The sequence below is a fragment of the Suricata suricatta genome, chromosome 8, assembly GCF_006229205.1.
Source record: "Suricata suricatta isolate VVHF042 chromosome 8, meerkat_22Aug2017_6uvM2_HiC, whole genome shotgun sequence".
Taxonomy (NCBI): Eukaryota; Metazoa; Chordata; class Mammalia; order Carnivora; family Herpestidae; genus Suricata; species Suricata suricatta.
Window position 1 is genome coordinate 30,325,490 of NC_043707.1, and position 15,293 is coordinate 30,340,782.

At 60.3% G+C, this 15,293-nt stretch overlaps 1 protein-coding gene across 1 annotated transcript; it reads left to right on the plus strand.

Annotated features, from left to right (window-relative positions):
- Positions 1–8,572: 8,572 nt before the first annotated feature.
- Positions 8,573–14,705, plus strand: MYL10 (myosin light chain 10). The gene is made up of 7 exons (XM_029945730.1): positions 8,573–8,587; positions 8,686–8,778; positions 9,201–9,276; positions 10,083–10,187; positions 12,180–12,258; positions 14,265–14,313; positions 14,607–14,705. Exons 1-7 carry the CDS (start codon positions 8,573–8,575, stop codon positions 14,703–14,705), a joined length of 516 nt encoding a protein of 171 aa, XP_029801590.1.
- The last annotated feature ends 588 nt before the right edge of the window (positions 14,706–15,293 follow it).

Consider the following 15,293-nt stretch of genomic DNA (forward strand, 5'->3'; position numbering starts at 1 on the left):
TTTGGGGGAGGGACCCACACCACATGTAGGCCACAGACATCGATGACAGACGTCCACTGTGTTCTAGTCCCATGCTTGGGGCCGGGGTGTGCGCCCATTCTGGGGTGAGGCAGACTGAGCTTCCTTGGGAATTCTACACTGAAGCCCTGGAGCTTTCGGCCACGTGATCTTAAAACTGGGCGGGGCTTGGGGAGTGGGGGCGGGACCTTGTCAAGGACAGCCACGCCCCCTGCTAATGACCGGTTGCTAATGACCGGTTGCTGTTGATAAGCGCCCAGTCACGTTCTGGGCACAATGCTGTCCCTTGTGACAGAAGGGAACGAGACTCCCTCTGTGTTCTGGGTGAAGGCACGGTGACCTTGGGGTGACCTTGAGGTCACAGAGCGCAGATGCCTTGTTCCCAGGTCTATCTGTTTCAGTCCGTGGCTGTACTGTCGGTTCCCCCACACATCAGCCCATAAGCCTGGGCACCAGGAAGTGATGTCTTCCAGGGAGGCCTCTGCTCTCCACTGTCCCCTCCACTGTGGGGGTCCCCCGGCCCGTGGGTGGGGTGGGGATCCTGGCTCTGCAACTTCCCTTAGAGCATGACTGTGATCCAGATGGAGCCATGGCTGGCCCACTGGGGAAGGAGGCCGCGACTGCAGGTTCATTTCTGGGGGGAGGCGTGGGGGGGGCTTTAAGAAGCGGCCCACTTCCCCCTCACCCCTGCCAGCTTCTGATCCGCCCTCCCGGAGCCAGGGTGGGGTGGAAGTTGCTGGCTAATTGCTGAGCTAGGGTAGCCGGGTGTGGCCTCACATAATTATAGTTTGCTCGTTGCCGCTGGCCCGACTCACAGGAGAGGGTGTGAGGAGGCTCCAAGCAGCAGAAAGCACATATTAGTGCAGCAAATTGGGCCTGTTTGGCTGCCTCGGGGCCCCTGGGAGGGCCCCGAGCCCGGCACTTGCCAGAGCTGCCATCTGCCTCCCAATGTCCCGCATCTCAAGGGAGGGCTCATTCACATCTCCCTGTTCTGCTCTGGGTAGCCCTTGGGGGAAAGGTGTAAGTGTCAGAGGCACCTGGACCCTGCCCTTCCCTGTTCCAGGCCTCAGTTTCCTGAGCTGCCCAGTGGGATAAGGGCTGCCTGCCTGTTGTGAGCCCAGGGCCTGGCCCCTCCTCCCCGCTCTGGCCCCTCCTCTGCTCTGGCCCCTTTCTAAACTCGGGCCTTCTGGCTGTGGAGAGTGAGCACCTATCACAGAGCCCCTAGGGGCGCTCCCTGGCCCTCCTGGGCTCACGTACTGTCTGTGGGACAGAGCCCCTCCGGACTGGATCTGAACTCTGAGTCCCCTACCTACCTGGTCTGTGACCTCAGGCCACTTCTGGAGCTCCCCTGAGCCCAGGCTGGGTGGAACCGGCAGGTGTAAAAGTGTCTGCCAGTTCCTTGATGCATACCATCAGGAAGCAGGGTCTATATTGGCTCTCCTTACTGCGCCAGTGTCAAAGCAGTAATTTGGGGTGATTCTTTACATAGCAATAGCTAGCAACCCAAATCGTGGGATTTAAATGGGAAAGTTCTTACCAAGGGGCCAAGCTCGGAGAAGGGTGGTGAGCCTGGACAGCGTACAGGCCTTGGCCCTGCTGATGAACTAACAAAGCTGCCACAGTGATCCTCCCCCCTAGAGATGCTTCTCTCCAGCTGCAAGCCCCTTGCCTCTCAGCCACAGTCATGTGACTACATGCTGTTATCCTCCAAAAACCACCCTCCCTAAAGCACAGTACTAAGAACAAGCACAAGTCTTCTGTTACATGTGTAGATCAGTGGAAGATAGCACTGTCACCTCCCTGGATTGAGGAGTTAGACCTCTATTAATGCGGCCCATGGATATTTTCACTTTTATCACAACATGTCTGAGTTGAGCTGACTGTGAACTATAGTCTCTAGGTTGCTCCTGTGCTGTTGGATCCCTGCAAACAACTCAGCACAAGCACCTGCCTTGTGGCGACTGTGGCCTAGGAAGACATGTCACCATCATTCTCTGGGCAGGTGATGCTGCACTGAGAGCCCCCTGCTTCCTCTGCTGGACCCTTGAATTGTCTTGGCTGTGACCTGGTCACCAGGCCAGCCCTGTCCACATCCGAAGACACTGAGGTCTGAGAAAGGAGATGGGACCATGTGGGAGGGCAGGAGGTCTGGATTCTGATACTCGCTTCTCAGCGTCCCCCACCTCCCTATCACCTCCTCAGTAATGAAATCAGAGATTGGGCAGAGGGGTAATTCTCCACCTCCTGCCCCCCCACCCTGCCCCTGCACCTCTGAGACTCCGAATTTAGCTCTAGGAGGCAGGGTCCCCATACCAGGAAAGTATGTGCTCCCTGAGGATGATCCCCCCACTCAGGAACCAGGATAAATCTGGCACTGAGCCAGCGACATCCAACAGGTGCTGCTGGCACAGTAGCCTGGAGCCTGAAACGGGCCTGGACTCACTTCCAGGGGCCCCATCACGGGCCCTCCCTGGCCTGTCCGAGGCAGCATGACTCCTGGGCTCCTCCATCCCTCCTCCTGAGGCACCAGGGCCGCGTGTGGGTCAAGCCCTAGCCGCCTACCATCCTGTAGTTCGTATTTCAGGCAGAACCCAGACTCAGAGCCAAGAAGCTGTTTTCTCCCTCTTTCCCCCGAAGGAAATTGCCTTTTGCACCGTCAACTCCCTAATTACCAGATGGGACCACGGAGATTTGGAAGACAATTAGGGGGAGGTCTGTCTTTTCCCAAACTCCCTGGTGTCCCCTCCTCCCCTGTCTGGAGCCTTCCTCTAATTTGGAGCCACTTAGTAAAGACACGGAACCCTTTAAAGCTGAGAAGAATGTCTCCCGGAACGCCTCCTGCCTGGTTTCCCGCGGCGGCGGGGCAGGCTGGCAAACGCACACCCTCGGCAGAAGCACGAATGGTGCGTCCTGGTCAAGGGGCCTGTGGCGACAGCGTCCTGCTGTCAAAATAGCTGTGGGTTTGATGGTTGATGACAGGAGGAAGGGGCAGGATTCTCTGCCCTGCGGGCCAGGAGTCACCCTAAACCAGAAGAGGGAGCCTCCCAGCCGGGTCTGCGAAGTCTCTGCCTGGTCCTGTTTGGGTCACCTCTGGGTGGTTCAGCCACCACCTCTGAGCAGCCCTGGCCCCTCTGCTCCCCTCTCCTGCCTGACCCTTGTCCCTCGCATTATATGCCTTCATATCTGGGCGCCTCTGGGATGTTCTACACATCCACCTGCTCTTCTCACAGAGCAGTGAGAACGCCCACTGTTTCCTCGTCCTTCGAGGCCCAGTGTGATGGACCCCCGGCCACGATGCCTCCTCTGAATGGGTGACGGCACCCAGTCTGGCCCCCTTCGTTCTTGGAGCCACACCTGTTTGGTTTTTTTTTTTTCACCTCTGTGTCTGCCACGCTCAGCATTCAATAAGTACTCCATAAATATTTGATGAATGAATGAATAAACTCAGTGTACATCGTCTGACTGTTACTAAAATAATTCAAACCCAGGGATGGTGAAGGATGCCTTTCTAGTCCCCGCAGAACCCCAGGGTAGGGCCAGAGCCAATCATCCACGAAGGGGGTTGCCAGTTTGAGTTACCTTGGCTTGGGGGAGTGGTGAGTTGCCCATCACAGATGGTGTGCAAGCGACGGCCACTTGAGAGAGTCTGCAAAGGACAGTCAACGTCTCGCAGGGCTAGATGGGCTAGACTCAGCGGGCGGTGACGCCCCACATGGAGGCTTATGTAAGAACAGCCCCTGGAGCTTCAGTGTCTGAGCCTCCACTGTGCTCTAAGAGGCCAGGTGGCGGGGGGCCAAGGAGCAATGATGGTGATGCCCCAAGGCCAAGGGAAAGGCGAGGAGTCGCTGATCTGCAGAGGGGAGGGCCGAGAGAAGCAGTGATTCTAGCGGGAGAAGGGTGGGGAGGGCAACCAGGGAAGGCTTCTGGGAGGAGGTGAGAGGTGATGGAAAGTGGGAGGATGGAGGTGTGGCCTGGGAGGGAACATGTTCACAGTCTAAGGCTTGGAGGAAGGCGACTTTGCAAAGCATCGGGAAAAAGGTGAAGGTCAGGTGGTGTCTGGCTGGGACAGGGGCCTGGGGAGGTGGAGGGCAGCCCGCTACCCACGAAGAGTTAGGGGTGAGCAGTGACAAGGCGAGGTCATCTGGCCCACTTTGCAGCGTGAGTGACAGCTGTCACCCTGCAGGGGAAAGGCCAAGTCTGAAGGCAGGCGATGTCTTTCAGGCTCCCTTCCAGGTTTGGTGGCCCCCAGGACCGTGAGTTGGGTTCTGGAAAGCGGGGTGCTGTTCACAGGGGGTTAAGTACTCCTCTGACTTCCCTGGATCAACCTGGGATTCCAGTTCTGTGGCTGCTTGCTCCCGGGAGTCCCCCGACTGGTCAGAGGTCTCCTGGATCCCCCAGAACGGGCCATCACCCTGTGGTCAGTTGGGCCAAACAATGTGACCCAGCAATGGCAGCGACACACCCTAGCCCCACCTGGCTGACGAGGCTGTGAGTTTTGTCAGGGCGGAGATTTGCCTTCGGAACCTCGCCCTGAGTTCTGGAGACCACCTCCTTGTCACGGCCTAGTGGCAGCTTCTAGGGGGCCAGATTGCTGGCTCCATTTCTCCCCAGGGGAAACTGTGGATCTAGGAGTTGCTGAGGGTGAAGTTCACAGCCCCCCCTGCTCAGGGCACTGCATGCCCTCCCCCCTCGCCACTCCCCTGCTCCACCCAGGGACCAATGTCTCCCGCGAGTTTTCCCAGGCTCCCGCGACTTCTCATCAGCTCCCCCTGCCTTTGTAACACGGAGAAGGAGGCCAGGGAAGGAAAGCCTCAGAACCAGTTTGCTAAGCACTGGTGACTTAGCCGCATCTCACTGCGATTCGTCTGGCATTTCCCTCCTCCCAGCGGGCTGGGTGAGGGCTCTCCGCTCGCTCAGGACTGTCCGGAGCCCCTCCTGGGTGGTGATTCCCAGAGGCAGGAGCTCAGGGACATCAGGCCTTTGCATGAGGGGGCCTCTGGCCAGCAGGAAGCAGGTGGTATGAAGCCCTGGCAAGTTCTCTCTGCTCAGCGAGCCCAGAGTCAGGAAGCCCAGGGGCCAGGCTCACTGGCCCGGCAAGGAAAGGGGGCTCCCTGGCTGATGCGGACAGTGGCCGCCTGCCCTTGCACATGCCCCAGAAAGGGGCAGGCACCTTGCCACACTCCCACAGCGCACCTCCTGCAGCAGTCACATCGGGACACGGACCTTGAACCCCAGGCTCTTCACCTCCGCCTGCCAAACACCTGCTAAGCATGTGGCTGGTTCCTGCCAGGGGACAGCCGGGCAGTCCTGGCCCCGGCTCAGAGCGGAGGATTCCCTCATAGGTCTCAGGAAGGTCAGGAAGGGGAACACTGGGATGGGCAGAACCTTCCAGAAGCACCCTTCTGGAACCGCTAGAAAGAGACTCATCCTGGCACCACCACTTAGCAGCCTTGGATGAGTGACTCTAGCCTGTGTGGGCCTCAGTTTCCTCACCTGGAAAGTGGAGTGAGGAGTCACTGTGAGGGCACAAGGTTTGGAACACGGTCTGCCCTTCTGTGTTTTATAAATGGTAGCGACTCTTCTTATTGTAATCATTACACCCCTCCCCCGGGGCAGAGATCAGCCGTCCTGGGGCCGGAGGTGCAGAGAGCAGCTCCGGGGACAGTTAAGCCCAGCGGGGCTGGCAAGCAGGTGGCCTCACCGCCTGAGCCCAGCACTGCCGGCCCGGCGGCCGGTCAGACGTGGTGGGTCCCACCCGGGAGCCAGCGTGGCTGGGCGGGGAGGCTGCTGGGCTGCGCTGGACACACGGGGGCCTGCCGGGGACAGGTGTGGACTCGGCCTGGCCCGTCTCCCGGACAATCCTCGGGCTGGGTCAGGCCTGGTAGAGGCGGCCACGTCCGGGGGTGTGTGTGGCCAGAGAGGAATGGGGATCTGATTCTCCAGTTGTTCCCTGTCAGGGTCACCTCCACTTTTCTGTCTCTTTGCTTTTTCAGTTTTCAGTGGAACGAGGGCTGGAGCAGGAAATGATGGCCCTGGTAACCACAAGGCGGTCTTGGTTGAGGGGTCTTGTGGGTCCCACTGAGGCAGGAACCCTCTCCCCAGGCTGGCTGGGGGCGACACGTGCTTGCTTGCCCCTTTCCACAAGGGCTTGGTGACCCACCGTCACCGCAGCTCAAGGGGTCAGGCCATGTTGCAGCCTGAGTTTCCCCAGCTGGTGCGGGTGGCTCTGCTTTGGAAGCTCTCCTGACCTCAAATGGCCCAAGGCCAAGTCCTCCCAGCTGGTTCCAGGCCGCAGCATGCTGCATGTCCTCGGCCGGGGGCCCCTTCCTGGGCCTTTGTCCCTTGGGTGCCGAGATCCGGCTGGCCCAGTCCAGGCGGAGGTCTTGTGGTTTGGCCCGCCCACTCCGAATGGCCCCAGACAGGTGCCTGGCAGGGAGGCCTCCATCCTGACCTTCGTCATCTTCCAGACTGTTGTCCAGACCTGGAGCACTATTTAAAGAGCCATCCCTGAGAACCTGCAGCCCTGCTGCATCGAGAGGGAGCACTCCAGACCATGGTAGGCTGGGGCTGCCCTGCCTTCTGCCCTTGACCTCATTCCTCAACTCCGACCTCATCCTGTGACCTTGATTTCATTGGTGATTCTGACCTTCACCTCATGCCTGAACTCACCCTGGCCTTGACCTTGCTCCTTTCACTGACATCCTTGACCTTGACCTCATGTCCCTAGTCCTGACCTTTTCTTCACCCTTGATGTTCTCTCCCTGCACCTGGCCCACGCTGGACTGAACCTTCATGGGTGGCCAATCTATCCACATAGGTCTTGATTTGGGACTCTGCTTCCTGGACTCGGGGCTGCTGAGATGAAGTTGTGGAGGGTGGGGGAGGGGGACAGGAACGAGGAAGAAGAGGGTAGAGGAAGGAGGGGGGCCGGGCTTAGAAATTTCATGGCAGAAGCAGGGCTCTGCTCCCACTGAGAGAGTACACAGCTCCTGGGGAGTCAGGGTTGGAATTCCAGGATAGCCTGGCTCCCATGCAGACTGGGGCCTGACCTGCTGCCTCCCCTCACCCCTGTCTCCAGCCCCCTGGATGTCCCTACCGGCTCTCAATGGCACGGCTCTCTCATGTCTCTGTCTCTCTCACCTTCGCTCTCCCTCTTGGCCTGAGAACTCTGACCTGACCATCAAGCCTCAGCTCAGAAGCCACCTCCTCCAGGAGGTCTGCCCTGAATAGCCCAGTGGCATAAGGGTTTCTCTGTGTCCTCAGTGTCTGTCCCTCCCTCCGCCACTCTCCACTGATCACCTGTCTCCCAGTGGGATTGGGGGCTCCTTGGGGATAAGGCAGGGCCTGATTCAGCTCTGGGTCCCTGGGATGGGGCACAGGGCCTGGCTGGAGGTCAGCAAGTGCCTAATAAATGTCCAGCTGCTCTGAAGGGGGCATCACCTTGGTTTTATAAGTGGGGACACTGAGGCTCCATGCAAGCAAGTGATTTTCTCAATTTTGTAGGGCTGTGAGCAGCAGAGGCAGGATTAAAACTCAGGTCTCGGTGATTCAGCTGGGCTGGACAGGGTCCCAGCTGGGAGTTCAGAAAGCGGGTCAGGGCTCTGGGGCTCAGGGTCCCGTCCCCTCCTGGGGCTTCCAGGAGAGGGCCCGGCACGCAGTGGGGCCATGGTCCCCAAGAGGGACACGAGGGGTGGGCTGAGGCAGACACGGTGCGGCCAAGGCCGAGGGCAGGTCCAAGGAGAGAAAGGGCAGAATATCCCACAGACGGAAGTGATTGTGTTTTATTAATCAGAGGGAAATGTATATGTAATTATGCGAGATGAGCTCCTGGGGGAGGTTCCTTTCTTTATGATGTCTGAAGGGATTTATAAATATTACAGAGCTTTTACAGCATCATAACGTCCCGACTGCCCTGCCAGCCCCCTTTCAAAGGATTAGTGGAGACAAAGCACCCAGTAAAAGCTAATTATAAGTCAGCCTGGGAGCCGGAGGGGGTGTGGGGGTGGGTGCCGGGTGGGGGTGGGGGGACGGAGTGAGCCTGGGGAGGGGAGACCACACAGGGGCTGGGCTGGGGTGGGCAGGGGGCTTGGCCAAGAGGTGGTGCTGCTGAGAACAAGAAGCTGGAGTCCGGGGTGCCCCTGGGGCACCCTGGGGACCTGGAACTTTTAGGGAATGCTCAGTAGTGGGGTGGGCTCTCAAGCACCTAATATCCTGAAAGAAGCAAGTGGAGCAGGAAGGCCGGTCAGAGGCCCTCCACGTGGGTGGTCGCCTGCTGCGGAGACGGGACCTGAGCTCTGGGCAGCCGTTTCCCAAGGGATCTGCACTCCAAGCCGGCCCTGGGTGGGCGTGAGGGAGCCCGGGGATGGGGTGGACACAGGAAGCTATGGCTGGACTCTGTCCTCTCTGCTCTCCTGCCTGGGTCCTCACCATCAGGTTAGGAAGCCACTGACTGGCCCATGGGATGGGGAGAAAGGTCCTCAGGCCTCTGGTCTCAGCTTCTCTGCAAGGCTTCCTCCGGAGCCCTGTCTGCTGCACCCCATAGCCGAGGGTGGCCATGGTGTTTGGGAACGTGACACTCTGGGGGGTGGGGTGAGGGGGTGGGCAGAGTGCCTGGCTGACCTCTGGAGGAAGGGTTTCTGCAGCGTCCCCCACCCTGGCACCTCCCAGGCACCCAGGAGAGCCCGCAAGAGAGCAGAGGGCGGAGCCAGCTCCAATGTCTTCTCCATGTTTGATCAGTCCCAGATCCAGGAGTTCAAAGAGGTTGGTCAGTGCCCTCGGGGGCTGTGGGGAGGGGGAGGTTAATGCAATGCATGGGGAGCACCCAGGGGCCTGGCATGGCCCTGGGGGGCGTGATGTCACCCTTCTTAGGGGCTGCCCCGGTGTGCCTCTGGGACTGGAGAGGTGACTTGCTTTCCTCTGGCAGCCCCCGCCCCTCTCCACAAGTCCTTCTGCATTCTGAGCCTCAGCTTCCCTCTCTGTAAAATGGGGTTGCTGTGAGCGTGAGGGGAGGGATGGGCCTGGCTGAGCAGGACAGTGGCTGGCCAGAGGGGTCTGCACTGCCGTTGCCCAGGCAGCAGTTTGCAGGAGGACAGCCCCTTGGTGGGGGGTTAGGGGGGGTTCTGGGAGGAGCCTGGGCTTGGCTGGGGGTGTCGCTGGCCCTTCAGTACCTACGTCCCCACCAGGCCTTCACCATCATGGACCAGAACCGGGATGGCTTCATCGACAAGGAGGACCTGAGGGACACCTTTGCCGCCTTGGGTGGGTGACCAGCAGCCATGGAGGCTCCAGGCTTGGGTGCCGTGGGGGCGCAGGGGAGGGGCAGCCAGTGCCTGGAAGGTGTGGGGAGGGCTCCTTGGTGTCAGAGGAGGCCGAGGCCAGGGCACCAGGAAGGCACCAGGTGTAGGAATGGCCTGGGCTTGGGCCTGGCCTGGAAGGCCCAGGTAGGGTCAGGGTCAAGAGAACAGTGGGAGATGCTGGAGAAGAGAATGGATTTGACCACAGGGTTCAAGACTACTGAACTTCAGTTGCCAGGGGAGGGTTTTGCCTTTGGGGCCCAGGGAGAGGCCTTCAGGCATGAATGGGGTGGGGCTCGGGCTGGAGGAGAAGGCATAACCAAGTCATGTCTAAACTGTGGAGCTCCTGGAGATGTGCTTGTCCACAGCGACCATGGGGAACCCGAGTCCCCACCTCCAGGTGACCTCATCCCGGGGCCCATGAGCCCCGAGGCCCAGGGCTTCCGGCCCCTGTGCACCTCAGCTCCACCTTCTTTGGGCCTCAGTTCCTTCATCTGTGAAATGGGGATAGTCACCAGCTTGTTCTCCTTTCTAAGGAGATTGAGCGGGTGGCGGGATCGGGGGAGGCTGGGGGCAGCCCGGTGCTGACTGTGGCTGAATGTGTCGCCCTTCCCGAGGCCCGCAGGTCGGCAGGCCTAAGGACAGCGGAGCTGGGAGACCATGTAGGATGCCCGCTGGTCCTGAGCTCTGCTCTCCCGGAGCTGCCTGCAGGCAGGAGTCCCTCTGTCCCTCACCGTGCTCCTGGGTGTCCCCACTCCTGCCCTCCTCCAGGCCGCATCAATGTGAAGAACGAGGAGCTGGAGGCCATGGTGAAGGAGGCCCCAGGGCCCATCAACTTCACCGTCTTCCTGACCATGTTCGGGGAGAAGCTGAAGGGTGAGCGAGGCCGCGGGGGGCCCCGGGGAGAGGCCGGGCAGCCTGGCTTCGTGTGCCGACAGCTGGCAGCTTGGTGCGGCCCCCAGATGCCAGCCCCCTGGGTGCACGCACCCTGCCCCAGGGGCCTCTGCACCAGAGTAGCGGTAACCGTATTGAACCTACCTGCAGGGCTGGGGGGGCCTGCCAGGACAATTGTCTAGAGAGCCCTCCACCCACCATGAGGACGGGACCCCAGCCCCACTTCCCTACCCCTGGCTCATCATTACCCACTGCAGGAGGGGCACCAGAGGGGGTTCTGGAAGTTACTGTGGCTGACCCCAGGGCTGGACAGGTCACTCGCACAGCCTCCAGGGAAAGGATCAAGGGGCTTGGGGTGTCACTGCCCCTGCCCCGGGTGTCCTGGCATCAAAGTGGCGGGGAGAGAGCCCTACCCACGACTCTAGCTCTTACCACCACTCCTCCTGAGACGTAGCTCCGGCCTGGGGCGTGGGGTCAGGGTAACTGTCCTTTCCGGGCCCAGCCAACTACCCTCTGCCCCTCGGTAACATTTTCCTGGGCTCCAGGCTCCCATAGCCAGAGGGAATATGGCCAGTCTTGGCTGTGACTGCCCTGGGAGGTGAGCCTTGTCACCCCCATTTCCCTCAGGCTGCCTGATGCCCTCCGGCTGCCCCCCAGGGTGACCCTGGGCCAGGCTTGTCTGCTTTGCACCTCAGTTTTTTTGTCTGTACAATGGGGGTTGTGTTAGTCTCCCGAGGCTACCCTAGCCAACAACCAAAAAACCCCGAAACATGTGTCCTCAGTTCTGGAGTCTAGAAGTCTGAGATCTGGCAAGAGGCTCCGTCAGAGGCTCCAGGGGACAACCTTTTTTTTTTTTTTTGCTTTTTCTGGCTTCTGGTGGCTGCCTCACTCCTGCCTCTGTGGTCTGGCCCCTCCCTCTTCAGTCTGTCCGTCTCCCTCTGCCCCTCACTCTCTGCAGGACACCTGTCACCAGATTTAGGGCCCACCAGGGGGTCCAGGATGATTGCCCATGTCATTTCCTTACATCCGCAAAGGCTCTTTTTTCCAAGTCAGGTGACATTTCCAGGTTCTGGAGATGAGGACACAGGTGTGTGTTTTGGGGGCCACCACCAGCCCCACAACAGGGGTGGACCCCTAGCAACACCACAGGTTGTGTTTGGCGGGAGATCCTAACAACCTCGTGGGGATGACTGCCGCCACGCACACTGTCCTCACTGTCCCTGCTGATTCTGCAGCCAGAAGGCCAACCTGTGACCTAATAGCCCCACACGCCCATGTTAGTGACAAGGAAACCACGGGCCGGACCTGGGGCGGGTGGGGAGCAGTCAGTGTTTGACATCTTTACCCTTAGTGACCTGTTTTTGTGAACGGATCCTGGGAGGGGGCCAGCAAACACCGCCTTTGCCTCCATTTCACTGAGCCTTGAAGAAGGAAGGGGACATCCCTGGGCTGCAGTGAGCAGGGTGGCAGTGAGAGGGGAAGGGGCATTGGGTCACCTGCTGTCATTCATAAGCTGTGAGGCCTTGGGGGAGACCCTGAGTCTCTCTGGGCCTCAGTTTCCCCACCTTACAACTGGGGGCTAGGTGTTCGACTCTGTTATGGCAGTAGACACGCTGCTGGTGCCATGTTTCCTGCAAGCCCACACCGCGGAGGTCATAGACTGGAACTGCTCTGGCCGTGCCCGCCCCCCACCCCTGACCACGACCTCAGAGCTTCCATGTCTTTGTCTGTAAAATCAGGCTGGTCATCAGGAGGGTGAAACACGTACTGAGTGCTCAGTTGGGGTGTCCATGTACAGTGGTGCAGGCTGTTCACAATGACATTCCTTATTGGTCAGAAATCTCCCTTCTCTTGCTTCCCCTGGGCCTGGCCCCACTGTGGAGGGGAAGAAGCCCCCCGCTACCCCCAGCCCCTGCCCAGCCTGGCCTGTCCCCGTACCCTAGCTCTCTCCCTGCCTGTGTGTCCTGCTTCTAGGTACCGACCCAGAGGAGATCATTCTCCACGCCTTCAAGGTGTTTGACACCGAAGGGAAAGGTTTCATCAAGGCTGATTTGTAAGTCCCCGAACGCTCAGGTGATAAGTGAGCTGGGGGGATGTCAGGCTGGATGTCGGCTCTCGTTCCCCGCTCCTCCAACGCTCAGGCACCGTCTGACCGGGAGCCTGGAGGGCACTGCCCTGCCCAGCCAAGACATCACTCGATGCATCCCTCCCCCTGTCTGGGCCTCAGTGTCCCCATTTCTGTGTGCAAGCGTACAGGGAGTGTGGAGTCACCAGGAATGGGTTTCCCAGTGGCGATGGGCAGTGGGGGCAGAGGGGGGCCTTGAAGGGCAACTCCAGGTTGTCTAGGCTGGGGGAGGGAACATTCTAGATGCAGGAACATGGCAGTGAAGGGCCAGGGCTTGGCATCTTCGGGTTTGGTGAGGTGTGCGCCCTGGGGCCATGGGAGAGCCTTTGGGGGAGTTAGATGGGCCAACATGCTGCCCAGCCTGGTGGACGGAGGGTTACGGTCATCACGAGGGTCCTGGCCGTGGGGACAGAGGGGAGCCAATGGGTCACTGACACACCAGAGGCTGGTACCAAGGGGATCCAGGCTCTGGGGAGAGGTACAGAGGAGGGGCCATGGGAAGAGACCGGCTCAGAGTGTAGGGTGGAGGGCAACCGTCCGATGGGCCCCTGGAGGTGTCATAGAGGTGGGGGCTCAGCTGCCCGCTATTCCTCGGCCCAGTGAGAGCACTGAGCAGAGGGCTGTGGGCAGGGGTGGCCTGCCAGGAGTTAGGACACGGAACTGCCCCTGGGCGGTCCCTGCAGAGCCCCCAAGGTCTCACTGGGCCCGTGATGAGCCCAGACAGGCAAGTTTTCTCCCCAGGCACAGGCTTCCTGGCTGATTGCGATGATGCTTGAGGCCTTGACTTTGAGGCTAGATTTGCTGCCTGCTGGAATCATCACATACCTAGGGGAAGGGGGGAGGGGAAACAAAGAGGGTCTGTCTTCTCTCTCACACCATCTCACCAACCCCCAGCCCCCAAGTTGTGAGTCACGTGCTCCCCAGGGGTAGACAAGGGGCTGTTCAGGGTTTCTGCAACCTAGGACCCTCTCCTTCACCCCTCCTTTAGGGCTCCGGGTCCCCACACCATCTGGGAGCCCCCAGGAGTCACTGAGGGCACCCCCTGCCGTGGTCTGGATCAGCCCCTCTACAGCCACACACCTTCGCTCCCACCAGGGCAAGGCCAGGAATGCTTTCAGGACCCAGTTTGGGAACCGGAGGCCCCGCCCCCCGGAGTGTGGGACCTGGGGGACGTGGCTGTCCGCCAGGCAGGCCACAGCAGAGGCTCTGGCCGAGACGGAGTCTGTGAGCAGTCCCCAGCTCGAGGAGCTGGAAACTGTGACTGTCCCGCAGTAACGTAAATAATGGAAAATGTGCGTCGGTCTTCAGCGGGCTTGCCACCGCCGGCGCCAGGGGACACTTGGTGCTCAGCCTCGGGATCCCTTCCCCGCCCGCCGCGTCCCCAGGGAGGCCGTCTAGTCCTCACCTGCAGCTGCCCCAGCCCCGGGGCAGCTCCTGGCCCCGTGGGCACCTGCCCCCCTGCTTCCCAGGGTCAGGATGAGCAAACAGGACCAGGCAGGACGCCCACCTTGGTGCAAGCACCAAGCTGCGTGCAAGCACCTTGTATTCTCGAAAGCTCGGTGCTGATGTCAGCGAAAGGCCCCACCAGCTGACCTGGTGGTCTGTCTAGAACCAAGGCAGAGGGGCTCCCCCCAGTGACCTGGAGGTTGATTAGTAGTGCATGATGGGACATCAGAGTGGGCCCTGAGGTCACACCAGGGCCCCAAGTTCACTCCATTTGGTCCCTGATGTTTGGAGAATAGTCTGTGTTACAAAGGAGGAAACTGAGGCCGAGAGGTGAGGGGTCCACCCCAGGCCACACAAACATCCGGTCAGTGTCCTCCTGGGGCAGGCCCCCTCCCCACAGCCTGCCTGCCCTGTCACTCCTGGAATCTGGGTGTGCTCGCCCGGGATGGCCCTGCCCCTGAACGTGACCCTTCCTGTTCCCTGAGCAGCATCAAAGAGAAGCTCATGACCCAGGCGGACCGGTTCACCGAGGAGGAGGTAAGCGCGGGCTTTTAGGGGCGCTGCTCAGTCTTTCTGGGAGGTGCGGGCAGCCCAGGCCCTTCTCAGCAGCCCCTTCTCACCATCGCTCTTCAGATGCGCAGGTGGTGACGCCCTTGACTCCTTGGAGAACACGGAGGAGCGGGGGTGGCCATGGGACCCTGGCCTCTGAGCCCTCCACCCCTGCTCCCAGCCCCAGAGAAAGGGGCAGCATTCTGCCTGACACCCTCGGGGGACCCCCCCACCCCCCGCTCTTGACCTTCATCCAGGCCGACTCCCTGCTCCCTCCCCAGGTCAAGCAGATGTTCGCGGCCTTCCCTCCGGATGCGTGCGGTAACCTGGACTACCGGAGTCTGTGCTACGTTATCACGCACGGCGAAGAGAAGGACTAGGACGCCCCGCCCGCGGACGCCCGCGGGGTTTTGGGGGCGACCACTGGGGAGCCCCTGCAGCTCACGTGTGTACAGAAAAGCCTCCCCTCATCCCGTGGGTGGGTCGGGGGGCAAAGCAAGAATAAAGCCTCCGAACAAGACCTGGGGTTTTGTGATGAATGCCCCGGCTGGGGAGAAAGCGAAACAGTCCTGCATTGTTGGTTTTTCCGAAACTTTTTACTTCCCTGGTTTTGCTCAAATGTTCCCAATGAGCTGGGGTTTAGAGGCTAATTGACAGTTTTAACAGTCCCCAGCTGGGCCAAAGGACATTGCCCTCATTTATGGAGCTTTGGTTGAGCACCTAGGGCGTGCCAGGCCGGGTGCCAAGTCGGGGGTGGGGGGGGGGACACAGTGGAGGACCCAGCCCTGTCCCTGGGCCAGAATGGCAGGCCGAGAGGAGACAAGAATTGGGGACATGGGGAGAGGGGTCGGAGCAGCCCAGAGGGGACCCGGCAGCCAGAAGCTGGGCAGAGGCCAAGAAGGTGGAGAGAGGGGGTGGATCCAAGGGATGCATAAGAGGTAGGCGAGGACCTCCTTGAACAGGACACA

Coding starts and splice junctions, on each gene's coding strand:
- MYL10 (XM_029945730.1), top strand. Junction 8,779..9,200: donor AGATCCAGGAGTTCAAAGAG/GTTGGTCAGTGC, acceptor CGTCCCCACCAG/GCCTTCACCATCATGGACCA. Junction 9,277..10,082: donor GGACACCTTTGCCGCCTTGG/GTGGGTGACCAG, acceptor GCCCTCCTCCAG/GCCGCATCAATGTGAAGAAC.